The sequence below is a fragment of the Cebidichthys violaceus genome, unplaced genomic scaffold (assembly GCF_023349555.1).
Source record: "Cebidichthys violaceus isolate CVI_PGR_0920_01 unplaced genomic scaffold, fCebVio1.0.p SCAF_99, whole genome shotgun sequence".
NCBI classification, from domain to species: Eukaryota; Metazoa; Chordata; class Actinopteri; order Perciformes; family Stichaeidae; genus Cebidichthys; species Cebidichthys violaceus.
In genome coordinates, this window is record NW_027176985.1 from 212,831 (window position 1) to 230,475 (window position 17,645).

Consider the following 17,645-nt stretch of genomic DNA (forward strand, 5'->3'; position numbering starts at 1 on the left):
AACCTAAGCAAACTGCTTTTGGTCCAAGTTTATATTTTTGTTCCCTTCTTTTTGCCAGGCCTGTGCTGCGTCCATCACACATAAACACAATAGCGCATGACAGAACCAATTACTCTCTGCACTTAAAAACAAGGATGAAAGTGCTTTTGTCCATTTGGTAGAGCTAAAATTTCCTCTTTTTTTTTTTTTTAAAACCACAAATACAACCCAAATATTTTCTCTTTGCTTGTCTCTTAGCAACTGAAGAACAGTTTTCCAGTGACATCAGGGCAGGGAGCGAGAAAACGAGAGAGAGAGAGAGAGAGAGAGAGAGAGAGAGAGAGAGAGAGAGAGAGAGAGTTGTTTTTTTTTCTCTCTCTTAAGGACGTGGTCTCAATGAAGTCAGACTTGGGTGAAATTAGATTTCAGAGTGTGTACAATTAAAGCAGATGTGCCAGGATAAAAACATTGAGTGTCAGAGTTAAAGAGACGACGTTAACGAGGTTAAATGTCACAAAGCACGACGAGTAAATGCATAGTCATGAAAAGAAAGAAAGCTCAAGCATTGAGGGCAAACACGGTTGACTGAATAAAACTTTGAATGTCTCCTCAGTGTTTTTTTTCTAATATTATTCTTTTTCCTGTCTGCAGTGAAGTGTGGAGCCTGCATTCCTGTCTTGACGTTGCTTTGGCGGGGGAGAGGAGGCTATAGGACTGGCTGTGCACTGACATCTGACATCAACAGCAAAAACATTCCCTCTCACTGAGGTAGGTAGGTGTGTGTGTGTGTGTGTGTGTGTGTGTGTGTGTGTGTGTAAGCTTGCATGCGTCATTACCGTCGGTCATTTCTCCTCCGTCGGAAGAGCTTTTTGGTGTGTGCGATCTCTGCCTCATTAGGAAGAGGTGGGAAGACCTGTTAGAAACAAATCACAGAAGAGACGACTGATCACTTTGTGGAAAGTATCGACGGAATTCTTCACCACTGCACATGCAAAAGTTGATTGCTTTTTAAAAAGAATAGACAAATTATAGCCTTGTTCTTTATTTTCTTTAATGCCAGACCTATTTAAAAAATGTCAACATTGTCATGATTATAAAAAATTGCATCTTATTTACTCCACAGAGTGAGATTAAGAGAAGAGTTTGTCAAATTTGAGAGGTTAAGAGAAAGAGATGTAATTAGGGTTGCCACGAATGACTATTCTAATTTCCAAATCATTTGTTGATTAGTTTAATTGATTATTCATTTATAATTGTCAGAAAGAAGTAAAACAAAATGCCCATCATAATTTCCCAGAGGTGACATTAAAAAAAATGATGTTCAAAGAAAAGCAGCAAATTTTCACATTTTAGGAGCTGCAACTAGAAAATTCTATTTTAGTCTTTTTTGCGTGATAAATTAACTTCAATGATTTAATCAATTATTGACTAATTGGTTCAATATTCAGCTATAACAGAGAGCTAACGTGTGTGTGTGTGTGTGTGTGTGTGTGTGTGTGTGTGTGTGTGTGTGTGTGTGTGTGTGTGTGACAGAAAGCGGGAGGAAGACAGAGAGGCACCTGTGTGAGAGAGAAAGCTGTGTAATGTTACCTCTGCTGGAATCACAATTTTTTTATAATATTGCGTGGCAAGATGCAGCACTGTTCTCTTTTCAAGACTTCAAGGTGTCGATGGAATTTATTTCTCTCTGTGTCCAAACATTTCTCAGAATTTGAAAACTCTTGGAACAGCCTCGGGCAAAGTACTGCTTCAAAAACTATATTTATTGATATTAAAACTTGAAGAGCGAGATCATAATAAGTTATTCAGGTAAATAAACAATAGATTTAGTTATTTATTTAGTTATATACATTGTGTTTGGCATGTGGTTGTGGTAGATGATATTATCATGGAATGTATAACATAAATTCCCTTCCTGTAAAAAAACAAATAAAACCATCCATTAAACATCAGCCCTGTCAATCAAACAGCACACCGGCACTGTAGCTACAGGACCAGCGCTGTCGTGTAGACAGACAGTGTGCAATGGTAGCTGTTGCATAAATGTGTGTGAGTACATGTATGTGTGTGTGTGTGTGTGTGTGTGTGTGTGTGTGTGTGTGTGTCTAACTGCTGTGCATCGGGAGTACAAGACATCCTGTTACAAGCAGATACTGTACACTGTATAAATTGTGGATGCTAGAGTTTGTGTCAGTTAACATCAATGTCAATAAGATCGAGAATCGTGTGTGTGTGTGTGTGTGTGTGTTGTACAGCAAATAGTTGCAGGCTGATGCAAAGCAAAAAGCCCCAAATTTCCCCAACCTCTCAACCCAATGCAGTGTGTAAGAAGGTGACCAGAGTCTGTAAAGAGGGAGGTGGGGCTCGGTGCACTGTTATTGCTCTTGGTACAATTCACTTCTTCCTTTCTTGTTTTCTAGATAAAAAGTACTGTATACCAAAATAATTAAATAATGTTTACGTGTATATATTCACTGTCATTTAGATGCGATACATTTAACAGATAAAGTCACTCGTACACTATTACTGAATGCCTTTTGTGGAATTAATTAAAACCAATGAGTTCAATATCAATGGATCTCGTCTCATGCTCAGTGAATCATTTACCACCATACACGCTATATTGGTTATTGTCTAATCCTCTTTCCATTGGCTCTAGAAGAAGACAGTTTGCTTGCATTGATGTTTTTGGTTTCCACTGGTATTTGGTAGAGATGTAGCAAGAGGTTGTGGTGGATTTTACAGTCAAGACAAGAAAAGGGGAGATTTTTGTTAAGAAAGAAAGAGAGAAGGAAGAAAAGAAGAAGTCACAATTAATGGTTGTAAACTATTCTGTAAAAACTCTCCACTACCAATATTTTTGTGTCCATAGATTTCTCTGCTTTTCTCTTTTGCACAAACATACAGTATATTCAGACTCGCACACTGTAGATATTCTAATGAGGTTGCTTGCTATTTGAAACTGCTGCTCTAACCTACTTCTCTCTTAGAGAGGCTGCTAAGGGATTGTTGGATTCTGATTGAATCCAGATGTGAGAGGCAGAAAGTGTGTGTGTGTGTGTGTGTGTGTGTGTGTGTGTGTGTGTGTGTGTGTGTGAGCGTGCAATCTATACATGTGGCACAGTAATATCCAGAAATGGGCAAACAAACACACACTTAAACCGTCTGCTAGAACAAAGCTTTACTTCGAGCAGAGACTTTACGTATAAATCCAAAAAGTATTAATATCTATGAAAATCTGCTTTTTTCCCCAGACTCAAAGGACCGCCTGACAGGGAGGAAAAGTAGGTGGAGAAAGAAAAGAAATAAACGGAGGAACTGTTGCATGTTTAGCTACTGTAGTTTTCCTCAAGGATATCATTAGCTGTAATTCTGCCTTCAAATGGTAACCAGATGACAGACACACACACACACACACACACACACACACACACACACACAGAAATGATGCACACCACACATTTTAACTAAAACCGTTTAGTTGTAATATTTTCCAAATACTAAGATATTCTAAATGAGAAAAATGTTTTTTTTTTTTAATTGCCGACATCCCCAAAAAAATGAGCATTTCATGGACAGCAGCATTGCATTAGAGAGAAGCTTTAGACCCACAGCTGTGTGCACAGTTCGTAACGCATCAGACAGAATCGGAGGAGGAAGTGAGAGATGTAGAGTTGTCTCTGTGGCTGAAAGGGAGAGCGCTGTGTGTGTGTGTGTGTGTGTGTGTGTGTGTGTGTGTGTGTGTGTGTGTGTGTGTGTGTGTGTGTGTGTGTGTGTGTGTGTGTGTGTGTGAATATGCTATCTGCAGGTAGCAGCCAGCGCGGGGTAGATCAAAGGGAGGCGTGGGCCTTCCTGGTCCCCAGCCAGGAGACCCCTCACCTCATGGCAGGCAGCGCGAGCCCTGTGGACGTGACGGGGATGGCGAGGGGGAGGGAGGTGTAAAGTGGGAAAGAGACTGAGATCAGATAGAAACAGACAGAGAAAGAGATTTTGTCCGTGGCATTATTTATATTTGTAAGAGTAAAGACTATCAAGATTAAATTCATTGAATAATAGATACATTATCAAGAGTTATGTGTATTTCGGTAAAGGTGAGTTTCCGTTGCTAATGTGGATTAAGAGACTGATCCAGGAAAATACCTCTCCACCCTATCATCTGTCTTTATAGTGTTCATATGGAAAATAGAGCGGTGTGAATATATTGCTACAGCTAAAGAGAACATCAAATATTATCCAGCGGGGTTCAGTTAGGAGTAATAGATCTACCAGCATCCATCACACATGATTTTATAAAGCTAGAAAGTTGTCACAGCCACAGTCAATTTATCCTCCATTTCAGAAATCACAAGGGAAACACCGGAATTACCCCATTAGCGCTACAAAAAGAAATATAGCATCAGTGTGTGTTTGAGCGCATTTGATTGGCCGTCGCCGAGCAGGATCCTGGAGGTGTCCGGAAGAAAAGACTATAGAGGAGCTTAATGAGTCGATGAAAAGGACGGATGTGGATGCGTTTTGATTACAAAAAAAAGACAGTTTTGACAACGCGATTCATGTAAAGTTTGAAGGAAATAACTAAATGAAAATGACTGGAGCTGTCAACACAGAGGAAGCATGTGCTCTTTGAGCGATTTAGGACCAATGATGATGACTTCAGATCCATGAGAGTTGAATATGTTCATTGTTTTCTTCGAGGTCATTATATCCCTGAGACAGTTAGGATGACATAGCGAGTGGAGTAAGTTATCTGATTCGTTAGTCAGTAGATTCTGTCTTGGAGGCAGGGCTGAAAAGTAAAGCACGAGCATTAAGAGCAATTCTCAACAGCAAGTCTCGGTTGTCACTCAGACTGCCAACAGCCAACGGCTTACACAGCAACCAAAAAAAAAAAAAAAAAAAAAAGTGGTTTGCTGTCAACTTTACAACCCTGATCGGGGGAGGAGAGGGTGTTTCATGTGCACGTCTGCATTGACAGGAAGTTGACACACCACGTAGCAATCCTGAGAAAATCACAGGTCACTGAAGGAGGCGACCAAGGATGCTCAAAAAGAGGATGTGTCCTTTTTACCACGTAGCTCCCAAGCAACAACATATCTTCTTTGAAAGTAATGCATGATTTAGTCATTACATTTTACCCCTGATGCTATCGAAAACATTTTTTTAAATTTTTCAGCAGGTTTTGACGGATAGGCCATTGACCCGGGTCAGATACCATTGTGGATCCATTCATAACAATGACGCCACTTTAGCGTGAAAGGGGTATAAGCAACAAGGGAGCAAAGTAAGGAAGTGAGAAAAGCCAATGGCGATGGAAATATGAAGAATAGAAACGGAGAACGATGATTATAGAACTTTCTCTGCAATAGCATAGAAAGTGAAGTGCACGTCTTCCTGCCCCTTCCAGTGTGCAACAATTCTGGTATGATGTTCATTCAGTCCGTCCATTGTTTCTCTCAGCTTATTTATGTTGCGAGGGCCCTCGGCCAAAAGCAATACATTTAAAACTGCCCCAGGGGTGGCATTACAGGACAGGTCGTTGAGAGCAGAGAGGGGTGTGTGTGTGTGTGTGTGTGTGTGTGTGTGTGTGTGTGTGTGTGGGGGGGGGGGGGGGGGAGCGAGAGAGAGAGAGAGAGCGAGAGAGAGACAGAGACAGAGAGACAGAGAGAGCGAGAGAGAGACAGAGAGAGACAGAGAGAGAGAGACAGAGAGAGCGAGAGAGAGACAGAGAGAGAGACAGAGAGACACAGATGAAAACAAGAGAGACTGTGAATACAAGATAGCAAGCACATAAAATACAGAGAGGGCAGCTGAAATATATAGGCTGAGATAATTTGGACATTTTGCCGTCTTGCCCAAATGAATAACATCCGATTACTTTTTCTATTTTCTGTGTCCATTAGACACAGCTACTTATGACTGTGCCATTAGCTAGGACTGTTTTAAAAAGACAATTTAAAGCTGCTAGTGGAAATGTTTTTAACTCCATAAACAGTAGAAATATTCTTGATGATGTCATCGTCTACATTTGTGAAAGGTATATCTAATAAATTGGCAAATCAGTGTGCTGCAAAAATATTTTTGCTCTAATTTTGAGTGCAAGATTCTTTAGTTTCCCCACAATGCAGTGCTTCTATTTCAGGGTGCTAAAGTGTCATTTATCTTTGAGTTTACGATCTCTGATTTGGGCCCAGAAACCACTGAAATCTCAACTGTGTTAAATTTAAATAAATATTTTAGGATTCATAAACACTACGGAGTGACTGAAAAGTGAATTCCTACTATGAGAATTAGGCGATAGGAAGTGCTATACCATTCGATATTGGCTCCGACACGCTGCTGTTGTGATCCTGGACGTGTCTAGCTTTCTTAAGTCATAAATCAAGTTCAAATTTACGATTTAGAATAGTGTTTCTGTACAATACCTGTAGTAAAAGCTTTGCTCCGTGTTTCATGATGCCCACTTTAGGCCTTTCATGTAACTTGCTCTGCAGCTGATGCCTGCCAACCACACCGAAAGAAGAGATTTAAAGCTGCCACAGTCAGGTATGGTGGGCGATCGGTGATAAGAGGAAAAAATGTGAGGTCCAGGCATCCGTGTCTCATTTAATAAGTGATCTGAGGCTGCGGCCACAGCAGAGCACAGACAGATAGACAGGCACATCAAAGGACTCTGGGGGGGGGGGTCTAGCTACAGGAGGAGATGGAGCCATTGTGGGATCAAAGTGTCAGAGAAAGGGAGGAAAATAACCTGTAGTACCCTACAGAAATATAATCATGCGACAACCACTGCTGCAGCAGCAGGTTTCACACGCTTACAGCTGTTATAGCCCCCCCCCCCCCAAAAAAAAAGACTTCAATCATATGTGCTCTCTGTGTTACATTACAACATTACATTGACAGCACCTCATCTTCTCTGCAGAATCTGATCCTTTGTGTGCGTACAGGGTTTGTGCAGGACATTTTGGCTGCTCTGTACATTGAAACTCTATATTATCACCATAAATTGACACTGTGGACAGCACTCAGCCCATCATAAACACATACTAGGGATAGAAAATGAATTTCATTATGGCAGAGGCTGGAGGTTACCTTGTTTCTAGGGATTTAGCACAGCAGTTATACTCCAAGTATATAAATCAGTTCAGGAGGGGAGTGAAAAAGGGTGCATGAAAGCAATTTATCCTCATTTTTAACCTTGTTATTCCGCATCGTCAACTGTTTTACAATGCATTTCTTTATTATGCACTTGCGATAGAATACATTTGGTTAATCTTGTTTGTGTGTACATATTTACGGTCTTTCAAATGTGATAAATTCAACAAATCAAGTCACTGGTGCACTATTGTTGAATAAATAACTAATCTTCCAAGGTATCCCGCTTTCATATATGTTCTCAAGTCTCCAGTGATTGAGGCGAGAGCAGCGCAGTGTACGGCGGTGATTAGGTTAGTATGTGTGCGGTTAATAGAGTGTCGGAGCCAAGCGGCAGTAGGACCAGGAACAATAGCAGGAAGAGACCACAGGGAGGGGGCTGCCGGTCACCATGACCCCCTGGATATTGTTCTGCTGCCCACCGACATTTGAAGGATGGAGGGGAGGAGGAGAGGAGTGAAGGACGGCATGAGTTCAGAAGGGGGGAGTGGGGAGTGGGGGGGCGGAGTGTAATGATGGTGGTCAGAAGAGAACAGGAAAAAGGAAACGGCAAATAGGAAGAACCAGAGGGAGACGAGGTAAAAGATGATAGAAGAGACCCGCAGAAGTGTGTTTGAGGTGAGCAAAAAACATACAGGAACAATAAATGTGTGAGAGTAAAATGCTATGAGTGGAATGCAGCTCTCAGACAAACTGACAGCTGACAGACCGCCCATAAAAGACCACCCCACCCCCAGTGTCCCTTCTCAACTGGAGTCCTGCTCTGCGGCACGTACACTTCCAGACGGAGGGGCCAACCAGTCTGTGATATCTCAGCTTCAGACTCCGGCTTTGTTTCACTGTTGGATGGCTTTGTTCACGGATCAGAGACCGGATGTCTCCTAAATGACTGGCCGGTTTCTCCCGCTCTGCTCAGGCGAACCCTAACCTTCTGTTCCTCCTGTGGTGCCCTCCATTCTTAAATTATTTTTTTATTTCATCACTGACAGAGTGGGAGAAAAACCCCTTCACGTGAATCACTTAGAAATAAAATACAAAACAAATCATAAATGTATAGTATATACTTGTATCCTGCTACAAATTACGAGAAAACTGGTTTGCTATGGCCGTGTTTTAACAGCAACAGTTTTGGTAAATACGCTTTCTCGCTTTTGCGGAAAGAAAAGCAAATAAGCATATATCCCAAAAAGGTAAACCTCTCCTTTAAACATGCCATATGCTGTTGATAACAGCTTACAGCTCTAAGCACGCTGAGGCTGCCTCTCATGGATACTGCCTGGACTCTGGTGACACGATCTCCGCAGCCAATAAATCACCTCATGGGAAAGAACATCAGGTCACAGCAGTCATACAGAAACAGAAGCACCCACTCTATTTCAGATGAGAAAACTCCCACAGGTGAGAGTCGTGTGATCAAACGCAACATTTTATATCAAAATGGGTCACGAAAGATGTGTGTGCATCACTTTGCTGTTGATGTGTGGATATACAGACGTTTGCTGATAATATTTCAGGTACGGGAACAGCCAAGTATACCAACACAGGCGCCGTGGCCCTCACAACACGGAGGTTCATGCTGGCTGACATGATGATGTCGACGACGCCAAACACCATGTGAGTGAGGTCGAGTGTCCATGCTGCCGTACAGTTTGAGTGTCGTGAAGGACGGAGAGGAGAACGGTGATTATTTAAGCAAAAACACAAAACATTCTTTGGTTCCAGCTTCTCCAAGAGGAGGATTTTCTGCTTTTCAACCCTAGTTTATATCGTCAAATCAACAGCTTGTAATGTCACCTGGAGTCTCTCTCCGAGATGAATTTCATCTTGCGGCATCAAATTTTTACTTCCAGGGAGGAAGGGTTGTTGTTTACAACCCAAGACAGTAGATAGTTAATCAGAAATCCATGTATTAAACATAATCTGCAAAATAAATTTATCAAAATGATTCTTGCTTTTGCCGTGGAATGACCCACATTGGCCAAGCAACATGTTTTAAAAACGTGTTTTTTTTATTCTTGATTGTTTTACTGCTATTTTATTTGATCCTATTACTGTATCTTTGCTGTAACATTGTTTGTGCTGTTATTCAGAATCCATGTGATACCTCACGTACATCTACAGCTAAATACTCGATGTCTGACCCCTGAATGCTTCCGTCATTACAACCTGATGCTGGATGTGAAGGCAGACTCATTGTATGTGCAGGTTGACATTCCAGAGAGGCCGGTAGAGGTGCAGCACAATCTGAGGGCAAAAGGAGGAAGTCCTTTCTCATAGAGTCACACACACACACACACACACACACACACGTTTCCTTTATCCCAGGGCTATTTGTAAGTATATTCCGACTCATGGAAAGGGGAAGTGAATGTTCGCAGGAAGTGTCGAATGTAGACGGAGACTTTGGGTGACGTTGCCCTCCGTACACTAACTGGAGGTGTAACTCCATTACTAAGTATTAACTAAAAGTGCTGAAGTATTGACATAAAAATGTACCGAACACATCACAATTAAAAGTACTTTTTCTGCAGTAATGAGGTGACAATGTGTTGTATTCTATTATGAGTTTATTATTTGCTTTGTTATGTAAAATCTTAATCTGTAAAGTAAGTAATGATTATAACAGATACATGTAGTGTAGTGAAAAGTACAATATCTCTCTCGGAAATGTCATGAAAAGATGAATAAAGTAGCATCCAATGGAAATAACAAATAAAGTACAAGTATCTTGAATTCGTACTTAAGTACAGTACTTGAGTAAATGTACACAAGCTAAAAAGTGAGACATGACAGCCAGTCATGTGTTGTAATAGCACAAATAAAATCCCCTGCCACATACCACTGTGTTGGTTACAGTAAGGAGGACGGACGTGTGCGTGTATTAAAAGAGAAAGCAGAAATCCTCACAGCCAGACTGTACATAGACAGACCATCGTACTAACATCTTATAATACAAAACAATCTCTCTCTCACACACACACACACACACACACACACACACACACACACACACACACACACACACACACACACACACACACACACACACACACGGCTTGTTCTATATTGGTGTGATTTGTAATCACGCCAATCCAATACTAATACTTTCCCATAACACTGGCACAGTGCACGTATAATACAAATGTTTGATCAATAAAATGATATTGATACCGGTAAACAACTTAGACATTTAACATGACACAAAGAATAACTTCTCCATACTCTTGATTGCAAACCACTCCAATGCAGTTCAACGGGAGTCTGAATGTGGTTTCAGTTATTTATGTTATAGTGTGGTTTCCACTACAGTGGAAAATACCAACATGAGTGCCCTCACAGTTGCCTTGGGGGCTATCCCAGACCAATAAGGGTATCGTCGGTGGATGGCCTCATTAGAGCGAGAACAAACAGTGGCCTGGCATCACTGCTGCATGACTCCGCCTGGCAGAGGTTATGGGGAAACTTTAAAGATGCCAGGGCATGACAGTCAGCACAGACAGAGAGGGGAAGAGAGACCGTGAGAGGACGGATGAAGTCAGAAACAGCTAAGGAATGTGAGGGAAAGACAATGTGGCAATCAGTCCCCAGCTCTGTGTCCCGGTGCCCACACAACATCCGATCCCGAGCTCATCGGACAAACGCAGCCGACTCCTCTTTTGGCTGTGACTGAATAAACGGAAACGGCAATCTTGGCTCGGGAGCCGTTCAATGAGGAAGCCATCTTGGTAGCGCAACTAGGCCCGTCTTGGCTGAAAAAATAAATACGAGAGGCTGAAACGTAGTTTTGCTACAGCAGCCAAGAGGGGAAGGAAAGAGGAAGGCACTGGCTCAAACACTATGAAAGATGGAAGACATTTTGGCTCAGAGAGCAAGGAAGGAAGAGAAGAGGTTGACATTGGCGACCTCGAGTGAATTCTGTCACCCGGCTGAAACACACATCACCTTGAAGTTCAGCAAGGAAACAAACGGGGGCGGGGAGCGTATATATGAGCAATTAAGTATTGTTTATGATAGACTTGGACCCAGGTATTTATTCTTTTAAATTGAGCTCAGAACATGTTGAAGAAGTATCAAACTGCCAGAAACAAACAACCTACATAACTTTTCTGCAGACATTATTGGCTTGAGGTGTAAATGTTGTACATACATTTAACCAACAGGGGGCAGTATAACATTCTGAAGCACTTAGTTAAAGCTCACTTCAGCATCTGACCAGCAGATGTCACCAAATGTTCATTTATGATCAACCAGTCTCACTTATAACAAAAATATGAATCTATACAGACTGATTGTACATGTATTGATTAGTATTCTACAGAAAAACTGACACTAGATGAATTTTCCTTTTTTTTGCCACAATGTTTCATATTCTGGTCATTTTGGACCTTACCACAGCACCATTGCTCTGGTCAATACACTTATTATTTCTTCCTTTACGCCAACAGGGGTCACTCTCTACCAACTAATTGATGGTCAGGTTATAGTTATGGTGATCGATCAGTGCAGAAGAAGAGCTTTCCAAACTACATAAGGTTGCTTTTACAAATAATCAGAGTGAGAAAACTATCTAGAGAGAGGCATTTTCTTAAAATAAAAAGAGAAAACCAGTGACTCACAGTACGCAGATGGGGTAGAAACTTCTCTATGTCATTCATGTCTATACCGTCATCTTCCTCAAACTTGTTTTTGTTCATCCTAAAAGAGAGGAAGCAACCATCAGGGATGACAGGTGGATCTAAACGGGCTTCATTAGAGACAGAAGACAATCCTAACGGCTTAGCTGAGATGATATGTGATGATCAAAACAATGCTACGACAGAGCAGAGCAGCACCAGCAGAACAGAGATCGTACCCTTCTCTGTCAATGTGTGGCAGGTGCTTTGGTATTCCTCTGAGGTGTTTTCTGTGGAAATGGCTGAAGTCCAGCTTCTCTGGCTGGATGTCCCAACCAGCACCTCTACGACCAAGAGACAAAGAGATTTAAGGTTAGAAACAGACGCAGTATCCGTGCACAGGCTCAAGGAAAGAGTACAAGACAACACAGGAAAGAAAATAAAAATATTCTTGGTTGTTACTCATTCAGAGTTTAACACTGGTTTGATCAGATTTGATTGACAGCGGCTCAGCAACATAAGCAAACCGTTCCACAATCACACAATATTAGTACCTCCTCATTAGTGCACGGCAGTACGTGACTGCTTTGGATTATTGTTCGTAAGAGGAGCACTCAGACAAACGCATGCAGAAATATTTAATGTGCATTAATCAAAACTGTTTTGGCAGAAAAGTATGTGTTGATGCACGGTAACTCGTGCCAACCTTGGTACAAGAGACTGGGAGCTGGTGAGGCCGCTACACTTAATAAAAGGCTCTATGAATCACCGACTACAAGGTGCTACAATGGATCTGTGTCACCACTAGGTGAGGCTGGCTGACAAGATTAAAAAAAAATGAATAAAATGCAACATGAAGACAAACAATGAACAATAGTTTTGACAAAACAGACCTGAAGAATTCAGCAAACTTCAAAGCTTGGTAATATGCATCTGCGCTACTGTTTATTATGGTATTTTGACAATAGGCATTGTTAGTTATAATATGAATTTGTTGTTGCTAAAAACAATGACATCCACTTTGCTGACATCTTTTATTTTCTGTGCATAAACATTGGGAGAAATTAACGACCAAAACCACCAACCCTACGACGAACGGCTTCAAACTGAATCTACAAACATGTTCTGTTTTGAGACGGACAAAGGTTCACTTGTTGCTTTCACACGGTGAGAACTTTTAAGTGGTTTGGGCAGAAATGACTCCAAAGTCATCAATGTCAGTTTTTTAATTCAATATTCATACAATGCAACACCTCTTATCTCGGCCTGCATGGAGGCAGAGTTGCTTACATCATCCACTGGCCCCTTCACCGTGTGCTCACATCTGCCAACGTGGCCGGATCTTAGGTAGCTGTTACCATGGCAACCAGTCCTCCCTCCAGTGAATTTGATTACCGTCTCAGTCATTTTATTTCTCCTGGAAGTTACAGGTCTGGCTCTTGTTTGAAAAATCATTAGAGTTACAGAGAAAGCTGACAGAGCTTTTTAAATATGATGTCCCTTATTGCATTTTATTTAAATATATATATATATATTATTTTATTCACACAAATGTCAGCAGTGATCTGGGGCCTTGAAGACAAAAGCTGGGAAATACTGTCTTGGGATAACCAGGAGAAAACTTCAAGACCTCAAATGAATAAAGTGAGTTGTGGATAAGCCGAGCAAAGTCAGGTTAAGAGAGTCAAAGACTCAGTGAGAAGACTCTGTGTCTAAATCAGTCATATGACCCTCAAGAAACTATGGCTGGAATCCAGGCCCAGTGGACTGTACAGCATAAACCTACCCGCGTGAGTCCATTGTGTTGGCAGCCCATATGTCTGTCCCCAGGATGTCCAAGGAGCCGTCTCTGTTCCCGTTCTAGATGACACACGAGGAAAAATATTTTCAGCATGACTACATAACACCTCTTACCGAACTATCACATACTTAGTATTTAACAAACACAAACGGGTGCACCACTGGAACTGTTCTTCTAGAAAAGCAGATTCCTTGTGAAATAAAAATATGTATGAATTAAAGAGGCTCTTAAGTCAATGCACGTAGTATTATTTTGTCTTTTAATACTGCACTTTAAGAAAGTAGTTTTACTAGTAGTACGAGTCATGTTCCAAAATGTTGGATCCTACACCTAAATGTGCCTCAATAGCATTTACCATTAGACCCTCTTTGCCTGGTAAATGCTCCTGTCATTCAAAAGACACACATCAGTAACCAAAGTACTGGTCCCTCAAAGTCTCCCCGAAACGTTCCCTTTCATGTCTTCTAGAGGTGATCTTTTTAGCAACACTGAGGGAATGTGGTGTCAGTAGAAGACAAACACACAGGTGTATCTGTACCATGGCAGGCCCTGTGAACTGGTTGTTTCTGCCTCTGCTGCCGGAGCGTGAGCCGGACCCGGGTCTGGACCCTGAACTGGGCCTGGAACCGGTGCTGCCGTTACTGCTGTGTTCCCATTCGTCCTGTGGAGTTGAGAGAGGGAACAAAAGAAAAAGACTGTGTGCTCTGTTTCATTCAAAACCTGTTTTATGTTCTGTCAGAGTTAATCACAGTGGGGAAAACGCAAAATAAGCCTTTTTTGTCACCGGAAGCATGTGTGCCATTTTTACTGCTTTTCTGATAATTCTGACATTTCAGTGCTAGTCCCTCTCTTTACCTCCCTCATGTTTTGGCTCACTCTGCTCTTTGAACCTCTCACCCATGCCGCTTCACTTCCTGGTGAGTCATACCAATGAATCTCTGGGGAGCAATAATACTCTAAATCACCTCAGACTGTACAGCACACAAACTGACTGATAATTAATTTAGGGTTATTTAATTACCGACTGCAGCCTCACAGCATCCCACGTTAGTCATTAAGAGCATACTTTGTCTTCAGCAACCACAAGCAAGCCAACGAGCGGCGGTGATCGCTTTCGGCTGGTGTTACAGTCTCTTCTAATCACACACTTGAGCAGTTGACAGAGAGGGAAAGAATACACCGACATACAGACGTGAGAGAGCAGAGCAAACCTACGCTTCAATCAAAGCGATGCTTCAGTGACCAGAGGGTCTAGATGAGCACAGAAGAGGACAACAACAACAACAACATGGGAGTAGAATCGGGGGCTGTAGTGGAGGCTCAACACACGTAAACACCGTTTACTCACCTCCAATACTCTGAAGTAGTGTTTATGAATATTTTGCAGCCGTTTATGGGGTAAAAATAGGACTACTCTACTCTAATCTTAACGTTAACCTTAATGTTATATGGTTGTAACATTTGTTATGTTCATGTATGTTGAAAATGTCTTTGAAAATGTTTCTATGATTTCCTTTTTTTTGGTTCACAATGTAGGAATAAATGCAGGACTGGTAGCCAGCAACATGGCTTTCTTGGGTAAGAAGAATAAATCAGTCTTCAGATGATGAACAAGACATTTTGTGAAATGTGCTGCATCAAATATTATCTGTCAAACAAAACAGCAGGAGGTAAATAGCTATGAGCACTTCAGTTCTTTTTTGTGTGATTTGTGTTGTTTTAACAGGTCCATGTTGTTGCCGATTTAACGTAGCTTGACATGTTCCATAGTTTATTATCTGTATTTATAGATTTTGTCATGTTTTGTGTGCTGTAAGATTTGATTAAATAGAGCCTTCAGAAAGTAAAGGAAGGGATGAGGACACAGAAGCAAGTGTGCAGGAAGCAACAGTAGAGATGCAAAGAGACGCATGGAAAGTGGACCGGGCAAGAAGGTGGAAGTGATTTGAGATTTAAAAAAGAACAAAAAAATCGGAAGAAAAAGACAGAAACTGGTTTAAGATCCAGCCTGGGATTTCTGAGAGAGCAGAAAACTTATTAAACTCTAACTTTCTCTAAGTTTTTTAAACCAGAATCTTAATCCAACTTAACTTTTCATCTACAAACAAACCACAAACTTCACAACAAACTGAATCCCTAATTAGTCACTTCTTCTGGTATTGTCCAAACCGACCGATCCATGACGAAGACCTTACAGACTGTATTTGATTCAAGATAGTTCACCTCCAACTCTGTGTAATAAGTAGAGCCCTGAAACACACACTTACTGGCTTGGTTGAGCCTCTCCCCCGTGAAGACGTCCAGCTGCCATCTTTCTTGTTGTTACAGTCATCTGTCCACTGGTGGGAAGAAATGGGTGGAGAAGGTGCTATCATTTGTGAAAGGGGGGGGGGGTTTGTGTACATGTAAACAAAAACCATAAACAAAGTAAAGTTTCTCTGGTATTTTTCCTCCAGCCGCAGTGTGTAGTGGAGGATTTAAATACACATTACAACGATAGGGGCAGCTGGTTTGATGCAGGTTGTACTCCATCTATCTGTTCTGGAAGATACAAACCACTACAAATAATCACTGCTGCCTACAGATACGGGACTTGTGGGAGCATATGTCATCCATTAATGTAATAGCGCTCTGACCTGCGGCACCTTGCCACCGTTGTCCATGTCCAAGTCGCCATCGGCCTTGTCTCCCAGAAGCCCCTGCACCTGGTACTCCAGCACATAGCTGTCAATGAAGCGCTCCAGCTCTTCTATCTCCTGCGAGCGTGTGCTCCCGGCCTCGGACGAAGCAGACGCCACCGAGGAGTTCTCCATGACGAACCAGAGCTGAGACGGGTGGACGGGGAGGAAGGGGGAAGGGAAGGAGGAAAGTGACCTGTGAAGGGAGGAAGAGAAGGATACAGGGGGATGTTAGAGCACTCAAGGCTGGCCTTGTGTTTACAATAAGACCTCCAACACCAAAACCTGTTTAGTACAGTTGAAACAATTAGTAGATGAATCAATTTCTTAATTGACAAAATTTTTTATCAGCACTCATTTTGATAATCAATGAATGGTTTTAATCATGTTTAGAGCACACACACCAAACATTCTCCATTTCCAGCTTCTGAAATGTGATGTTATACTTCAGTTTCTCATATTACAGTAAATTACCGTGACAATTTACTGTCATTTCATAACCAAAATGAGAACAATCGTTAGTTGCAGCCTTAAGCACCAACAATAACAATGTGAAGTTTCTCTCACCTCGGCTAATCTCAACTCAAAGAAGAAACATGACCTCACTGCTGACAACAAACATCCATATGCATGCACTGCTTGCTTCCAACATGTCCAACAGCAAGAGGGTCTTGGTTATTGAAGAACCTCAGATTAATCTCTGCTAATTTCCCTGTCCAAGCTCCCTCTGGTGTCACCATTCACACACCTCCCCATGTCCATTTCCCCCCCTTTGTGTTTCAACCTCTTCCCTCCCCGTGTCTCTCTCCCGTCTGTGTTTTGTATGTGATCACCTGACCTGTGGCCAACAGGGAAGCAGCTTCATGCCTGGCTGTCTGTTGCTGCTAAGCTCCTTTACATCATGGCTTGATCACCAGCCATGCAAAGAGGATTTATTGCCCTGGAGCCCGCAGAATGGTATCTGCTGAGCCCTGGGGACTCGCTGGGGAGTCCGGTGCAACAAGTCAGCGCCACAAAGTTTAAACTCTTTGCTGTGGTTTTGTGATACAGGGCTATCTAGCGCCAGGGTCAAGACAAGTGCTATCTCCTAAAGACTACTTTTAGTTTACTCTTCTGCTTCATCATGTCTGATCTCACCAACTGCTGAACTACGTAGCATCTTATCAACAACACAACAAAGTAAATGGATAGATAGACCAACTATTAGACCAACTATTTCAACAGAATGACAAAAACACAACTTTATATTGTTTTTTTTGTGTTCCATGAACACTATAAATCATGTTTACAACTACTCAGTTAGTATTACCAAGAGGAAAAGTGCTCCATTCAGAGGATCAGACCTCAGGGTCAACTTCAGTATAGCACACCTGTGGAGCCAGAGACCGGAGCCTGAACCAGTCTCTGGCTCAAGGACGGCGG

General features: G+C 41.9%; 1 protein-coding gene across 2 annotated transcripts in view; it reads right to left on the minus strand.

Moving 5' to 3' along the window:
- Window positions 1-17,645, minus strand: part of ctif (CBP80/20-dependent translation initiation factor) — a 42,924-nt gene that overhangs the window by 18,130 nt on the left and 7,149 nt on the right. For both annotated transcript variants that reach the window (XM_068704721.1, XM_068704720.1), the window contains exons 2-8: window positions 16,182-16,419; window positions 15,813-15,884; window positions 14,084-14,206; window positions 13,531-13,604; window positions 11,984-12,088; window positions 11,748-11,826; window positions 816-892 (exon numbers count right to left, since the gene is read on the minus strand). In XM_068704721.1, coding sequence (XP_068560822.1) covers window positions 816-892; window positions 11,748-11,826; window positions 11,984-12,088; window positions 13,531-13,604; window positions 14,084-14,206; window positions 15,813-15,884; window positions 16,182-16,358 — 707 coding nt within the window. In that variant the 5' untranslated portion in view covers window positions 16,359-16,419. The remainder of the gene's footprint in view (window positions 1-815; window positions 893-11,747; window positions 11,827-11,983; window positions 12,089-13,530; window positions 13,605-14,083; window positions 14,207-15,812; window positions 15,885-16,181; window positions 16,420-17,645) is intronic.